The 17,899-nt window shown below is 38.6% G+C and overlaps 2 protein-coding genes and 1 pseudogene across 2 annotated transcripts in view; 2 read left to right on the plus strand and 1 right to left on the minus strand.

Moving 5' to 3' along the window:
- Nucleotides 1-1,517: 1,517 nt before the first annotated feature.
- On the plus strand, nucleotides 1,518-8,239 carry rsad2 (radical S-adenosyl methionine domain containing 2). Its single transcript, XM_088354593.1, has 6 exons — nucleotides 1,518-1,882; nucleotides 2,212-2,373; nucleotides 4,248-4,477; nucleotides 4,543-4,692; nucleotides 7,678-7,710; nucleotides 7,811-8,239. Exons 1-6 carry the CDS (start codon nucleotides 1,564-1,566, stop codon nucleotides 7,973-7,975), a joined length of 1,059 nt encoding a protein of 352 aa, XP_088210719.1. The 5' UTR covers nucleotides 1,518-1,563; the 3' UTR covers nucleotides 7,976-8,239.
- LOC148351788 (U2 spliceosomal RNA) lies at nucleotides 6,289-6,404 on the minus strand (annotated as a pseudogene).
- Nucleotides 8,240-12,190: 3,951 nt separating the features above from the next.
- The window catches only part of rnf144aa (ring finger protein 144aa), a 41,531-nt gene continuing 35,822 nt past the window's right edge, over nucleotides 12,191-17,899 (plus strand). The window contains exon 1 of the mRNA XM_088354202.1: nucleotides 12,191-12,727. The gene's annotated coding sequence lies outside the window, so the exon portion shown is untranslated. The remainder of the gene's footprint in view (nucleotides 12,728-17,899) is intronic.

Here is a 17,899-nt window from a genome sequence, read left to right on the forward strand (position 1 = left end):
AAGTCAAGTCATGTTTACTTGTATAGCCCTTAATCACAAAGAGTCTCAAAGGGCTGCACAGACCACATATTATTGAAAACCACAGACTATTAGTACACCATCTAAAACCTACATCAACATGAGGTAAACGATGAAACCTTGAAGGGACTGCACATGAGGTAGTCCCCCCTCCCAGGATGACCAGGCTGCAATGGATGTTGCAATAACAAATAATAAACAGATATTGTCAACATAAAATATAGATTATTCATATGCAAAATAATATAAGTGTGTTTTAAGCTTAGATTTAAACATTTCCACTGAGTTTGCAGATCGAATCTCAGGGGGAAGAGCATTCCACAACACCGGGGCCCGGATGGAGAATGCTTTCCAACAGGATTCAACAGATTACCAGGCTATACCATATGTGCAACAACATTCATACCGTTACTTAATGTAACACAAACCAGTATATTTTGTGATTCAAACAAAGTGATCATTTCTGAATGGACTCCCACGTGATTGTTATAATGATGTAAGATATGATCATTTGTTTAAATGATTAATTGAATAAGTGTCCAAAGTAATTTTGGACAAGGGTCTGTTATAAGCCTTTTCAACCTGCCATCCCTTTTTTCTTTTGAGGAGACTTGCTCGTTGTGTCATGTCATGTTTGTTACGAGAAATGCAGAGGAACATTTGCGATTGGCAAGACAGGTCACTTAAAAAAATGTGGGATCTTATGTGTAAAATTAAATGTGATTTTAAAATGGAATGCTCTACATTGTTATACTGATTTGAGATGGTCTTCTTTGTATGTGTGTCAGAAAGAATATATAAATATATATTTTTTTTTAATAAAATGTCAAAAAAATTGAAAAACAACAAGCCCTTTAAATATGTTTTGTATTTGTTTGGGATGAGGATACTGTTTTGTCCTTAACAACCAAAATGGTATGTTGTGTAACCGGCCCATGTTGCTAAATGTAGCCCATGATTGCCCTATTACATTTGTTACAAGCCATCTTGAACACACAAAGTGATCCAAATTGGGTTTAAAAAAAAAGGGAAAAATACACTACTAAAATCAAAGTGACCCAACCTTCTGTTCAGTACAGAAACACGTTGGCTTTTTTCTTTTCCAAAACATTTTTAAACACAAAAAGGCCATTGTTCTGTTGAAATTATATTATCAATTAGAGTTCTTGTTAGGATGCAGAAAAAAACATAACTTTGTTTACCTTGATCGATTTTTAGTAAATTTAGCACTTCAGAGGAAAAAGTCTATTTTGGGGAAGGTTATATTTTAGTAAATATAACCTTTTTTTCCTTCTACTTTTCCAAAAGACTCAGATTGTGGATCCGTCAGCTTTTCCTGACCTAAATTTGGCTACTTTTTACCCATCTGATGGTGTTTTCTCAAGTGCTGTGTTAAAACTCTGACTCCCAGCATCCACACACCCAGCAGTTAAGTTTCATTTTCCCTTCTTGCAAATGGAAACTACAAATAGATCACCTGATCTCTCTGAGCTCTACTTAAGCAGAGAATCTGAGTCCAACATCAGAACCTTGGAATGTGTGATCATGAGCACAGCTTCCAAAATGATTATTTCCTCTGTGGTTGTGGGACCGCTACAGCTGGTGCAGCTTTACATCAGGAGACTCCTCTCCTTTTTCTCCATGGTTTTGCATGGAACCTTTCTCTGGAGGTCGGAAGCATGCATAAGAGCCGGGCCAAATGTCAACAAGTCAGGGCCAAAGACCGTGACGCCGACCAGCGTAAATTATCATTTCACACGCAAGTGTAACTACAAGTGCGGCTTTTGCTTCCATACGGCCAAGACGTCTTTTGTGCTGCCTCTGGGGGAAGCCAAAAGGGGTCTCAAACTCCTCAAGGAATCAGGTAGATGAAGTGTTTTTGTCGTGACTGAGAAGGGTGTATTTATTATAAACTGGACTTTTTGCATGATTTCTGTCATTATTTATATTAAATGTTGACACTCTGTGTATTTTCTGATGATGCCCTTGCAACATCCATTGCGGCATCCCAGTTCCCCATGTGCAAACACTTCTAAATGTTTTTTTAAATTTCTTCAAACTGAGATTTTTTAGTTTTTCCTTACCCTCATGTGGGTTTCAGATTAGAGGATGTTATATTGGTGGTCGGTGCAGCCATTTGAGACTTTTTGTTATTAAGGATTATACAAATAATTGTGTTTGTTGATGCCTCAGGTATGGAAAAAATCAACTTCTCTGGAGGAGAACCGTTCCTGCCCGAAAAAGGTGACTTTCTTGGACGGTTGGTCCAGTATTGCAAACAAGATTTGCAACTTCCCAGCGTCAGCATCGTCAGCAATGGAAGCATGATCAAAGAAAATTGGTTTCAGAAGTACGGTAAATATACTTTTTTTTTCAAGGAGTGTCTGCAAAAAAAAATCCGTGGGTCACGGTTTGAATATTAGCGCCCTTAACTTTTTGTAGGAACACAAGTGTGTGTGTTCTTCTTCCACTTTTCAAAAATGTAAGAATCAATTAAGTCAAAGTAGTAGTACAATAAATCATTTTTACCTTTTCCAGTCGTCCTTTACCTTCCTAAAACTAACACCCCCCTTCCGTTAAACTGAAGAATTCCATTGTTGCTACCAACTCACCCAAAAAAGAGAAATGCTACAACAACTGTAAAAGGTAACAGTGAAATAAAATCATGACTCATGAAACAGATGTGATGAATTTTACATTGTTCAATTGGTTTTTGATTTGTCCATTGTAAAATGATTTTTCCTATTATTCTATTGCTTGTGCATACAAAACACAATCATTTACTCATTGAGTTAGTTTGTTTTTACATGGCTGAATGCAATTTCATTCATTGTACATTTTTAGGGAATGTTTGATTAATAACAATACAGACCAGTGCTGGCCCGTACACTATATTATTGTTTAGAAATATTTTGGCTTGACTTTGAAGCTTTAACTTTAGAGTCAATGCAGTTTCAGAGGTTTCACTCCAATTTTGAAGCTTTAAGGCTTTAACGTTTACGATACTTATTTGATGACAGTGACACATTATTTGAAAGAAAAATGCATGTCCCGACTCCCAACTCCTCTCCTCTCGGTCTAATCCTTCTTCAATCTATTCTACTATTCCTTCTTGTCCTCCTTCTCAACTTCTTTGTTTTTGTCTTCAATTGTTTTCAACTTATTTTTCTTCTCCTTCTCCCCACCCTTGCCTACCCTTTCAACTTTTTCTGCTGTTCCTCCAATTTCTTATTCAACTTTTTCCCCTCATTCCATTTATCCTTCTTCTCCAACTTCTTCTTCTTCTCCTTAACATCTTTCACCTAATTCTTATTCTTTTGAAACTTCTCTTTGAACGTCTTCATCATTTTTTGTGTTCTTCTTCAACTTCTTCTCCTTCTTCACCTCCCTTCTTCTTCCGCTTCTTTGTCTGCAACTTCTTCATCTTCTTTAACTACTTTTTTAACTTCAACTAGTTCTTTGTTTTCTTCAATGTCTTCTCCTTCTACCTTTTTGTCTTTTTCTTTAATTTCTTCTCTTCCTTCAAAATATTATTCTCCTCCCTTATCTCATTTTCCTCCCCTTCTCATGGTTCTTCAGCGTATTCAATTTCTTCTTCATCTTCTTGAACTTAATTATCTTCTTCTTCGACATCTTCAATGTCTTTTAAATTTTCTTCTTCAGTCTCTTTACCTCTTTTTGTATCTCAATTAATAAAAATAAAATCTATAATAATAATTTTTGCATTTACCAGTTGGTTAACAGAAAACGTTATGCCTTCTCACGCATTGTTTTTGTTACTTATTTTTTTGCTGCAAGCTTTGAACTCTGTCTTATCTGACTTTTAAAAAAAAGTTAAATCACTGTTAATTCACCAGTATGGCCGCTAGATAGAGCCAGATAATAGTCATCGCTTTAGGTCTGAACTTCTATCGGTGCAATAAATGTAACACACCGACTTCCTTACGTTGCACATTGTTATTCACTCACTCAGTAATAAATCCTATAAGAATCATGAGCAGTTATCTGAAGGCCTAAATTGTAACATTCAAAACCTGTGCTACATAGTAATTATTTTATAAATATTTTTGCTATTACAGCTTTTCTTTGTTATCAAATATGGTTTGTACTCCGTGGAAATGCTACAAAAAGAAGAGCCGTAAAAAGATAACTTATCAGAAAGTGTTGTTTTTAACATCCATATATCACACTCTGTCTTTCTTGTACTTAACGCCTTTTTCCGGTCACAGGCGAGCATCTCGACATCCTGGCTATCTCGTGTGACAGTTTTGACGAAGAGACCAACCAGCTGATTGGTCGGACACAAGGCCGAAAGAGTCACCTGGACAACCTCTACAAGATCCGTAACTGGTGTCAACAATACAAAGTGGCCTTCAAAATCAACTCTGTCATCAACACCTTTAATGTGGACGAGGATATGATGGAACACATCGCTCATCTCAACCCAGTTCGATGGAAGGTACAAGTGTGGATGTGGAAAGGAGTAGATTATTTTGTTTACCGTGGTGATGTTGGCTATTTCAGGTGTTCCAGTGTCTGCTGATCGACGGGGAGAATGCAGGAGACGAAGCCTTGAGGGAAGCTGAGAAGTTTGTCATCAGCGACGAGCAGTTTCAGACGTTTTTAGACAGACACAGCCAAATCTCTTGCCTGGTACCAGAATCCAATGAAAAGGTACCTTGATATGAATTAACTGCTACAAATGTACATGTCGTATGTTTCGCATTATAAAGCACGCCGAATTATAAGACACACCCCCAAAAAAAAGAGTCTTTTGTCATATATGTTTCATTCATAAGGCGCTCCAGATTATAAGGCGTATGATGTGCAGTGTATTTCCTTTAGGCGCATTACCAGCTCAGTAGCCTAGATGGTAGTGTGCCCGCTTTGAGACTGGGAGGTCGCTGGTTCGCGCCTCGGCCGAGACATACCTAATTGGTATAATGGCGGCGCCCTCTGTTGGCTGCGGCTGCATCGACTCGCTACAACGGGTCAGGTGTATCGACATTTCGTTCTGTGTACATTGTTACAAAGAATGACAATACAAAGGAAATTATTATTATTATTATTTACCTATGGTATACAGTCGGTTCTCGACCATAATCCGTTCCAGAACCCTGTTTGAGAAATGATTTGTTCAATCACCGAAATCTATTTTTCCATTAAAAATAATGTAAATCGTTTTAATCCGTTCCAACACCCTGAATGTTTACCATGAATGTTTAACGTAAACATGAAGCTAACCCAGGCTAATCGTACGTTCGCGTTAGAGTAATCTTCAGTACGAAAGATTACGCTAACATGAACGTGTAAAAATTAAAAAAATCAGGTCGTTTACAAGTCACTTAGCACCACAAGTGGCTAGCGCTTCATTGGAAAGGGGGCTCCGCTCCAACACCCTGAATTTTGGGCTCAGTTCCAACACCCTGAATGTTTACTTCGATTCATAAAGCTAACCCAGGCTAATCGTACGTTCGTGTTATTGTAATCTTCCGTACGAAAGATTACGCTAACACGAACGTGTAAAAAAAAAGATAAAGAAAAGAATCATGAATAGGATTTCTTACCTTTGTGGTGGTCAGCAGAAGGCGCATGCTGTATTCCCTTAACAAGATCGGAAACTCGCACACCTCTTTCATATTTAGCTATTATGTCTTTCTTAAAGGCAATAGTTGTACAAACAACTTTTCTTTTTTCACCTGTCCTGCTTGCACCAACCTTCTTCGGAGGCATAGTTAGGGGCTAAAACACTCCGTTCACCGATATTAAAAGCAAAAGCAAGAGGCAAGTGCGCACGTGATAACAGTTGGTCACGAGGGGTGGGGGCGATCTACACGATTTACACCCGTACGCCGCTCAGCATCACACTCTAGCGTACGCACTCACGCATTACCGGCGTTCGAACTCCGAATTTTTGACCGAACAGCGAAGCAAGAATTTCTCTAAATTTTTGGTCGAACACCGATTTGTTCGAAACGAGAGGCGTTCAAAAACCGAGAATCCACTGTAAATAAACGGAATGATTGATCAGTCAATAAATGTCACTGATCAAAATTGCACATCATCATATGCAACTGGAGAGGAACCAGAGTAGTGGCGGTGAGGGGGGTTTTGGGGTTTTTAAGGGTTATTGATCTATCTTCGTTATTCATTATCCATTATCCGTTATCGGTCAGTTCATAATACGCTACAAAGCCTAGGAGCCGGGACACTTACTCTCAGCCAAAAGGCCAAGCTAAGGTCTTAGCCCTAAAGCCTTGCTGCGATCATTGCGAATGCACCGTTCCCGGAGGTACTGCAATACCGGGCCGATGCGTGAAGTGGACAGAGCAATCTCATATTCCATCTCCGAAATGCAAAAATCCTTGGCCAAAAGGCCAAGCTAAGGACCTAGCATCAAAGCCTTGACCACAATTCACATCCAACATACAGGTAGTGGCGGTGAGAGTCCCTACACTTTGCTACTCGAACACCAGTATGTATTACATATAAAGAAGGCATTTGATCTTATCTCATCATCACACTATTTTTGCTCATGATCCCAGACACAACGATTTGCATAGTGTATTCTGAGAGATTAAACAGTATCTCCACTTCTTCACCTTTGCATCAATAATATTCAGATTTAATATCTATGCGTATGTAAAAGGGAGTGTATATAATTTTGTTGAAATACTTTCTGTTTTCCCTTTCCATTCTTCAACATTCGTTATGTCAGGTTCAAAACGATGACAGGATGAAATAAGAGACTCTAGTCAAGTTACAAACAAACTTATTTATTAAAAAGCTTCAGACAAGGCAAAAATAATCTTAGATTGCTATGAAATATATATTGGGTGTGAAACATAGAATATAGTATAAAAGGCACACTTAGACCATAACTTCCCCCACACATTAGTAAAGGAGTGGAGAGACTGTTTAACCTATGAGAGTGCACTATGCAAATCAGTGTTTCTGGCACCGTGTATAAAAATAGTGTGAGCATGAGATAAGTTCTAATGCCTTTTCATATGTCATCTTTTTGGAACACTCACTTCCATTACTTAGGTTGATCGCTGTGTCGACTGTAGTTCTGAAATTGTATACTAGCTAGGAAGAGATGGAATAAGAGCTTGCTCTGTCCACGCATCGGCCCGGTATTGCAGTACCTCCGGGAACGGTGCATTCGCACTGATCGCTGCTTGGCTCTGTGGCTAGGACCTTGACTCAGCCCCTTGGCTTTGTAGTGTATTATGATTTGACCGATAACGGATAATGGATAATGGATAATTGATAAAGAATATAGAACAATAAACCTTACAAAAACCCCTATTCCATATGTTAGAATATGATATAATGAAATTGTGAATGTGTTTAAATGCTGTTAAAAGTGTCAATAAAATTGTTCAAACCAAAAAAACCTATTGCGTATGATGTTTTGGGAATTAATTGATTTGATCAATCATTGTTCAACTATAGCAGTATACCTTTGAAACGTGTATTGTGGCGTATTCCTATAATTACTGTATGGCTTTTAGTCCTATCCACTGTTTTCTGCAGTATATCAAACGCACAGGACTCAAAGGCGCTCTTTCAAATTTCTGAGTTAATTAGAGTTTTTAGGTGCGCCTTATAATCCGGAAGATAATTCTGGCTCATTAATATTTTTTTTCTTTACAGATGAGGAATTCTTACTTGATCTTAGATGAATATGTAAGTGGTTTGTCATGTTCTTCAAAGCACAACTGATGACATCAATCATTGCACGCGTGTAAGCATCGTTGTATCTTTTTTCTTTCCTTTGTCATCCCAGATGCGTTTCTTGGACTGTCGAGAGGGTCGAAAAGATCCGTCAAAGTCCATTCTTGATGTGGGCGTGAGCGCGGCAATCGACTTTAGTGGATTTGATGAGAAAATGTTTCTAAAGCGGGGAGGAAAGTATGTGTGGAGCAAAGCTGATATGAAGTTGGAGTGGTGATGTTTACAAGTCAATACTTGTGAATCCTGGGTGCAATCATGTTAATGTGTTTCTTTACTTTTTTATGTTTTTTTTTTATTTGTTTTCTCGTTGTATCTGACACCAAAGTTTAAACTAATGTGATAATGGGATAAGATGTAATGCCTTTTTGATGTAATGTACTAGTGGTCAAGTAGTAAGAAGATTGGATTCGGCTTTTTGCAGACAATGGATAGTTGATAAAGAATATAGAACAATAAACATTAAAAATCTCTTTTGCAGACATTGTGGCTGTGAGCTGCCGTAACCTATTTGGCCGCCAGAAGGCATTTGACCAAATAAAAATCCGACCATGGGAATGTAGATACAGTGGAACCTCTGTTCTCGACCATAATCCGTTCCAGAACCCTGTTAGAAAACCGATTTGTTCAATCACCGAAATCGTTTTTCCCATTAAAAGTAATGTAAATCATTTTTAATCCGTTCCAACACCCTGAATGTTTACCATGAACGTAAACATGAAGCTAACCCAGGCTAATCGTACGTTTGCGTTAGCGTAATCTTCCGTACGAAAGATTACGCTAACATGAACGTGTACAAATACAAAAATCTGGTCGTTTACACGTCATTTAGCCCCCGGGTCTCCACAACAAGTGGCTAGCGCTTCATTGGAAATAGGGCTCCGTTACAACACCCTGAATGTTTTACGTAAACAAAGCTAACCCAGGCTAATCGTACGTTCGCGTTATCGTAATTTTCCGTACAAATGATTACGCTAACATGAACGTGTAAAAATAAACAAAGGGTAAAGAAAATAATTATGAATGGGATTTCTTACCTTTGTGGTGCTCAGCAGAAGCCATGCTGTATGTATAGCAAGATCGGAAACTCGCACACCTTCTTCATATTTTGCTATTATTTCTTTCTTAAATGCAATAGTTGTAAGCACTACTCTTCTTTTTTCACCTGTAGCAACTTTGCTGCTTGCACTGACCTTCTTCAGTGGCATAATTAGGGGATAAAACACTTGGTACACCTATATTAAAAGTGAAAGCAAAACAAAACACGTCCGCACGTGATAACAGTTCTTCTCGTGGGGTGGGGGCAATCTACACGATCTACACCCGTACGCCGCTCAGCATCGCACCCTAGCGTACCGGCGTTCGAACTCCGATTATTTGACCGAACGTGAAGCAAGAATTTCTCTAAATTTTTGGTCGAGAACCGATTTGTTCGAACTGAGAGGCGTTCGAAAACCGAGGTTCCGCTGTATTTATCAATTTTGTTGGTATTTATTGGGAGTGGCTTGACATGAACCCTAGCTACAGACAGTGGTGAAGGCCTAAAGTATGATACATTTTTTACAAATATCGGTTCAACCGTTTCACAACCTATTAGTCACATTCAAATGCACAGAAAAAGCGCACACATTGAGATGTTTAAAGTAGTTTGGTTGGTTTAGTTTGAATAGATTTAGAGAGATTAGATTTAGATTAGATAGATTGTATGTTGTTTGCTGGTTTTGCACCGGAAAGAAAAGCTAACCCATGATTATTGACTGTTGGATGGAGATGGATGGGTTCCACCAGGCTGTACTTGCCCAAGACACACTATAGAAAATGGTGCCTCTCTGGCCCTATTGGTTAGGGGACCCAACAACACATAAGGTTAAAAATCTTAGTGAAGTACATTTCCTCAAGAGCAATGTAATGAAGACAAAACTTGTGGTGAAGCACATCAGATCCGCAGGGACTCTTGCTAATTTAAAAAAGAGGCGCAAGACTGACTCTTTTAATACAGCTTTTCCATTTTAATTTCGTTTTGATCTGTCTGAATTTAAGTTTACTTTTTTCATACTTTTGTTTTATTTTGCAGATGATTTTATTTCTATTTTTACATTTCAGCGTTTCCTCATTTGGAGGTACCACACTGGTAGGGTGGGGTTCAATGGCTGAAAATCCTGAGGCTGCCATCCCTACCAGTGTGGATAAGCCTCTTTCAGGTCCAGTCTGTGCCTTGCCAGTATCATAATTTATCTCGATTACTGTTTCTTTTGTTTTTATTGTATTTTAACCATTGCGTGTGTCTGTGTAAGATGTGTTTTTGGGTTGTCGGTTGGGGGAGGGAGCAGGGATTTTACTGTCTCGTTGTATGCTGAATGCACTTTGAGTGGCATTTTTTTTGTCTGAAAGGTGCTCTACAAATTAATTTGATTTGATAAATACTGTTTTATGCACATTGTTTATGATAAAATTTCAAGCAATAATAAAATGATACTGAAGAGAGAGGAATGTATGTTTTACCTGGGGCTATATATATATATATGTATACATTAATCCGTTATCTGCACCACTTATCCTCAGTAGGGTCGCGGGGGTGCTGGAGCCCATCCCAGCCGTCTACAGGCAGTGGGAAGGGGACACCCTGAACTGGTAGACAGCCAGTCGCAGGGCACACAGAGACAGACAACTCACCAATTCATTCATACCTAGGGACCATTTGGACCGGCCAATTAACCTAATTTGCATGTTTTTGGGATGTGGGACGAGACCCGAGTGCCTGGAGGAAGCCCACGCACGGAGAGCATGCAAACTCCACACGGGAGGTTGCGGTAGCTGGACTTGAACCCTGAACCTCAGCACCGTGGGGTGCGCTATCCATCCAGCCGCTGTGCCGCACAATTGTATTTTTGCTGTTTTTGATCAAGGGTGTTCTCCAGTGTCATCTCTTCGGTGCGGACCAAGATGGCGTTACCAACACCTAATGTCATCTCGGTGTTGCTAACACCAATGTTGCTCAGATCAAGGTCAAGCTGGACATCAGTATTGTATCTTCTTGGGAGGCAAGTTCATGCTCAGCACAGAGCCGTCCAGAGGTCCTGCAAGGCTTTCTCTGCTGGCCTAAAACATCGGAATCATGGGATGTTAGTTATTTTTTGTTCATCAAAACTTGTAAATTATTGATTGATCTTTTTTTGTGTGCTGTGCCTAAATAAAGCCACAAATGATACATACAGTAATTCCGTATTGTCTGTAGGCTTTGTGCATTGCTTCTCCCCTACTTGCGCTGCTTCCAGACATGTGCTTTCATATTTAAGCATGTTAACAATCAAATTTCAGGCTGACTTGTTGCTAGGTGCAGAAATCTGCCCAGACGCCTTCAACATTGTATGTACCAGTGTCGTGCAGCATAGCTGTACTATCAGGGTTGCTTTAAGCCAAACGAATTTCAAATTGGCTCAGATGGCCCTGCTTGAAGGCCTGGAGAAATGTTACCACTTTCACAAAGCTTGGGGGCGGTAACTCACCAAAATTATTGTGTCAACAGCCCACTGTTAACCCGTTCTACAAGCAAATATTGTATATTGAGTCGATTCAATAGTGTTTGTCAACCCGCGATGGCTGAAGGTGGATAATAAATGGATTTCGTCGCAGATATACTGTGAAAGCCATTTTAAAGACAGAACTTTCCAGAAAAGCTGTACATGGTTAAAAAAACACAACGGGAATATTTTGCCCGCCACTTCCAGCCCACAACCGACGAGTGCAACATCAAACATAGGGAACTATCTGGAGCTTCTTCTCCTCATTTCTGAGAGAGACACAGATTTACGTCACCACCTGTCCACTAACAGGTGTCTGTTAAGGAGTGCTTCGTCAGATGTGAAAATATAACTCATGTGAAGCTAGCTAATGACATTGCATGTCTTATCATCTGATTGTTGGTGGAAAATGAATGTCTTGGTAAAGTTGTGTCACAGTGATATGACTGTGCAGTTGTCATGTCTTCTGGATTTAATGGGTTGCAGGCTTAAATTAAAGAGAGGGGATGTTGGGAATCTGAGTTTTGTGTTTTGTTTCACACTTTTAAAGCCATCTTAAACCAAACAAATTTAAAGCCAACAATCCAAAATCCATCACTAATTCAGACAAGAGTGAAGGCCAGAGGGTAAACGTCACGGCACACCACTGGTATGCAGTAATGCATTGGTTTTATTTATTAATTTTCTAAATCAATGTTATGAGACATCCATTCTCTTATGACACATCTATTTAATTACATCATAATTTGTTTATTTATATCTTGCACTCCCGTAAAAGCACAAATGTAAATACACTCATTAGCATCTCATTAGCTTCTGCCTCGGAAAACAAAACCACGTGACCACAGACCGAGTGGGGTTGATGCAAAGGCTGTGTTTAACCAGCAGGGGGCGGCGCTTCGTTTTTTTTTTTATTCAATAGCCTTCAAGCGTTTTGCAGCGCGTCCCCTCAAGCATCGAGCAGTAAACAGGAAGCTTCTCCCGCAACAGGGCTGTCGCTATGGCGTACAAGAAGCGGGTTTGTTTCCCATTGAGGTTGGCAGCAGCAAGCGAAGGCTTGAGGTAAAAGCACCGCCTCCTTCTTCCTTTTTTAAAGCGCCGGGACGGACGCTGGTACGTCGCAGACACTGGCGGACATTACGCACTCTTGACGGAACCGAGAGCCGCCGCTGCTGCTGTTTTTCACAAACAAGCCTCCCTCGAGAGAAAGCCAAATAATTATTTCCGACCAAGAGTTCCTCTAAATGATGAGTGACCGTTTTTCTTTACATTTTGGAGGCGACCGTTTGCCATTGTTAAAGGTCTCCACAAGAACCGCGGTTGGGCATCATCCCGCCTGAAATAACCCTATTCGTTTGGCTGGAGGACTTTCTTCCTTCTCCTTTTTTTCTAAACCCAATTCAGGAGATCGTCTTCACGTTCATTACGACAGCGACATCCCAGGCAGCCAGGTAAGGTATTTTACTTTCTTTTCTTGTGGGATTGCAATGTTATCACTCAGCCACTTATAACGATGACATCATATCTAAAAAAAAACATTATGCAGCCTGTATTGCTCTTAGCAGCTTAACATCAACTTTCTCTTAAAGATCATTCCATACCTGTCAACCTCAGTGAATTTCCCCTTGTTACTGTTTGCAATCCCCTAATATCACGCAACACGGCACCTATTCACCCACTATGTACAGGGTTTGGACGGGTGCCTGAAATCCTTGAAAATGCTTGAATTGTAACGTCATGTCTTCAAGGATTGAAAAATGCTTGAATTCTTGGTAAAGTGCATTTACATGCTTGGAATTCTTGCAGTGTTTCTCAACAATGACACAGACACACCTCTCTGGTGGGTTTGCTTTGCCATTTCATTTCTTCCTTCATGATTAACGGCAGCTGGTATTAGTTTGTATGGCTCGGTCCTATAGAGTGTCATTGTTCCCTCCGGGTCGTGCCCATAGGACAGGTGCATGCTTTACCTAAAAAGAGCACTAAGAAATGTGTATTAGTGCAAGGATTATCTTTTAATCATGGACATTTATTATGGGCCATGGCAGAACATTAAGGTAGCGTTTTTCAGTGGGTAGATTTTCCTGCTACTGAAAATGTAAGGTACATATTACTGTCATTTTACCTTACTCTTATATGAGAAGAGATTTGTCTCAAAAATATTTACACACGTCTTGTTCAGATCAACAAATATATTTGCAAATTATTCAAGATAAAACAATCCTATGTCTTGATAAATGCACACGCACGATCAGAAATAACACATATAAATCACAGATATATTGCTGGAATACAGTATGCTCGATTCACATTAATGGTACTGGAAAAATTAAAACATAGGCTTTGAAAGTCCTTCAAAAGTGCTTGAATTTGGCCATGAAAAATTTGTAGGAACCCTGATTATTGCAATTCAGATTCTAATGTATGTCTTTAGCTTTTAATTTTCTGAACATGGCTTGTTTCAAAATAAAATATCTGAACATTTAACTTCTGTGATGTAGGATGAAACAATTACAGCCATGTTGTGGTTTATGACAATGATCAAGCAGGTTAAATACTTTTAACACTTGTCAGAAACACTTACTGTATTTGCAGGGTGCATCCACTGTCCTTTAAGCTTCAGTTCAACAGAAATCTACTCTCCAAAGGGTGCACCCATATCAAACAGATACATTAAACTTACTTTTTAAGGTCACAATAACGTTAGCTGGGCTGCGTGTTTGAGACCCCTAATGCAGAATAAAAACATTTAACTTGTGTAAACCAGTTTACTTTATTTAACAAACAAATAACAACAAAAAATCTGCATCTTTCTTAGTTTTCCCACCCACTTGCAGTAAATTCAGTTGCTTATTTTACATAGCAGTGTATTCTACTTGTTTTTTTTCCCATACAAAAATGTTATTTGCCATACACTATTTGATAGGATCAAAAAACGTATACAATATAGAGAAAATGTTTAGGTTGAAAGGTAGAGTATGGCATTTACATTTTTAAATACCCTCTTATCAACTCTTTCACATTTTAGACATGTCCATGGAAATAAAGAGAGCCTTGATAGATTCACATTCCAGTGACTGGGATGTGTGTGCACTTGAGCACCACCTCATGTGTTTTCCTAAAGCACACAAATTGTCAGGCCAACAGTGATCTGTAAAAGGGCAACAGGGTGCCAGAGGGCACCCAGACTCCTGAGTAGTGCAAAAAAATGTTAAAAAAGAACAAACAAATGAAATATTCATAGTCAACAAATGTCAGGCTTGTGGTGATTTAGATGAAGAGCAACACTGAAAACATAAGCACATGCTGCTACACGACATCTTGGAATGGAGTTTCTGACATCCATAAAATGTTCTGATTGGCAAAAGGTCAGGAATATGGTCAAAGGCAAGATTATATTTTGAATCTTGCTAGAATGTGTTCAAAGGAAGCTCAACCGATATGAATTTTACAAGACCGATGGGGGTAGTAGTGAACATTGTTCACAACTAGAATAGACATAGCACTCCAAGATAAACGTGTAATAAAGAACTTATTAGATACCTGTAAAATTGTGTTAGGATAAAAACAAGTTATGGGTAGAGACAGGCCCAAGTTGCCAGGGCATCAGAACTGCCTGGTTATCAAATATTAAGGATACAATATCATCTGTTTGGTTGTGTGTCTCTGACTATAATATTGACATGCAAGCAGTATTTAATTTTAGCTAAGAATTTGTGTTTCTTTACCAATCAATTCTCAGCCCATATACATGGCATTTGAGGAGCATCCAATTAAAAGAGGCGAAGTACTAGCAACGACAATGCATACAAAGTAGTTGTTTTCGCATGTTTTGACATTAAATAAAGGAATCCTTTCAGTTTTTTCCTTTTACCACAATCAATTAAATATAATCAACTCCTCCTAGCGCCAAAAGTTTGATTGGTTGCTGCATCTTGGGGATTTTCAGATTCAGATTCAGATCTACTTTATTGTCATTCTAGTACACGTGTATACAGAACGAAATGTCGATACATCTGACCCGCACAGTTTCCTTGAATGTACAGATTTAAATAAAAAAAAAAAAAAAAAAAAAAAATGTTGTTGAGTTGTAGTATTGAGTGCTAATAATATACTAAATAACTATGGCTATGTATAGTATTTTACAGTAGCGCAAATAGTGCAAGAGGAGTAGCTAACCAGATGTGCAAAATGATGATGATGTTTTGCTTGTACATTACTCAACAGAATCATAGACCTAGATTTTACACATATACAAAGTAGCATAAGAAAAATGAAAATAAGAAAGTCTCAGATAAATCAACATAATCTCGTGAAGCTTGTCTAGAGACTTAGCCAGAATTAGCTTGTGTAATTTTGTTTACACTTCAAGACCAATGTCCATTGCACAAACCAACAGAGAAGTAAAATAGTAGAATTTAATGTGTTAAAGTAACAATTTAACCGTTTCATTTTTTTTCAAACGGAGGAGCAAAATCGGTTCTAGTGCAAGTTTACTTAGCTTTGCAAAACCTCAATATTGTTGACTGTCCTGATCGTAACAGGAATTTTGCCTGCATGTCAACATAGACGCTTTCCTTTTGACCATATAGCATCCATTTTAGTGTCAATTTTGAATATAAGTGCTGTTAAAGCACTAATGTGTAATATATTACCACTAGGTGGCACTGTGTTGTCTGGTGAGTGAGAGCCAGTGCCTCAGAGAACAGCGTGGTGAAATCCTGTCAGAAAAACATGGCGGGGACCAAAGTGGGTATTCTATGGTTTATTTTGGTATGATAGTTCATGTATTTTTGCCTCGCATTCAAATCCATGTTTCTTTCTTTCTTTTTTTTTTTTTTTTACTGATTACAGTTTTTGCATCACTAGAAGTCACTGAATGTGACACAATATCCCTTTAATCTCTCTCCAACGGTTCAATGCAGTTTTCTATACAAAGATTGCAAAACGATTGAAGCACAGAAGAATTGTTTTCGGTTTGACTCCGGCACACTGAAGAATTCAATATGGTTGGACTCAATTTGTGGAGGTATGATTGAGTTACTTTTTTTTGTGTATTTTAGATACAAAATGGTAGTGTACACGTTGTGAGATCTCTTTCTCTAATCCGTTGATTTTATGTATATCTTGACATATTACAAGTTGAAAGTTTTGAATTAGTCTGATTCTATGCAAACCTTGCATGGTGCAATAAAACCAACCAATTCCCTTTTGTAAAATAATCAATCCTTGTGCAATTTCAGCTAAAGAATATGTGGCTTTAACTTTTTTTCAGATAATTTTTTGAGCACCCTGAAATCCACTCAAGTTGACACAACATGTTAAATAATCCCCTTTCTTTTTTGTGCTGTTATTGATTCTCTCTCTATTTACGAGCTTTTAGCCATTTTATACGAGCAAATGACTGAAACCCAAACATTTCTTGTGTAGTGCGTTTAGAAAATCCATTGTTGTTGCTGCGGCAACCTCTGTTGTGGAGAAACTATTCTTGAAAGCTCCCGAATGGGAACCAAATGCACCAAGCCCCCTGTTTGTTGCAAATACGTAAAAGAAGATGCATAACAGAAACACCCGGCAGATATTGATGCAATCCCACAGGAAAGGCGAGTTTATTTAGGATTGAGGAAGAAAAGGAAGGATGGGATATGTGGGAAAAAGTCAATGACAGCATGTCAGGATGAGTATATGAGAAGATTTTGTGTATTATAACCATAACAGGACAGAGTCATTATTATTTTAGTGTGGCTGAAAAATGTAATTTTGGCTGTCTTTGACCAATGTATTGGTTAGATGTCAGGAAAAAAAAGAACAATAGGATAACGTACTCTGTGTAAGATTAAAACTGATCTTTGACGTCTGTAGCCATCATTGCTTAATAATAGATGTGCTGAGCGTAGCGTAGTATTAGTGAGGTTTGGGTCAAGGCCATATGGTCAAAACGGGTACTTGCCAGAAACTTTGCTAAAATGGAAAGCTACCGAACTATGACGCGACTATTACTTTCTGCTCACACTTGTTGTTGTTGACGCATTAAAAGTCTAAACTGGGCAACATTAGTCCTATCATCTTCTATTTTGGAGCTTACCCTGTGCGCATTTGGTTCTAAAATATCCCCTAGCCTCACACAGTTGCATTAGGTTAACAATGTGGATGGTTCCCCAATAGGAATACATTTTCTTTTTGCATGTGTCACACTGTAAGGTAGAATAATGAGGTATAAATAAGTCTCTGTAGTAGGAAATTGTTCTTACGCATCACCTCCAATAAAAAAAAGAGCTTTGATTAATTATCCTCAGTCGGAAATTGTTATTCTTGTTTATGTGTTCTGGCTAGGTAAGGGTGTAGCAGACACCCATTAGTACTGAAAATGGATTTACACAATAAAAAGTCAGATAAAAAAAAAAGACTAATCAACAACGCAGAAAAATGGGTCGAATGTGTCCAATTATTGTGTTTTTCCCATTTTTGAGTTGTGTTTTTTTTTTAGTTTAGACCAATGTATCGATTCAAATATCCACTACCACTGTATAATTTACATTTTATCGAGCATTCGTATCGTTTCATTGCATATGCATCTAATTTTGGAGGACTATATTGGCGCAAGCACCCTTTTTTGGCATGTT

This window comes from Urocampus carinirostris, chromosome 15, assembly GCF_059441175.1.
Source record: "Urocampus carinirostris isolate Australia breed hairy pipefish chromosome 15, RoL_Ucar_1.0, whole genome shotgun sequence".
Lineage (NCBI taxonomy): Eukaryota > Metazoa > Chordata > Actinopteri > Syngnathiformes > Syngnathidae > Urocampus > Urocampus carinirostris.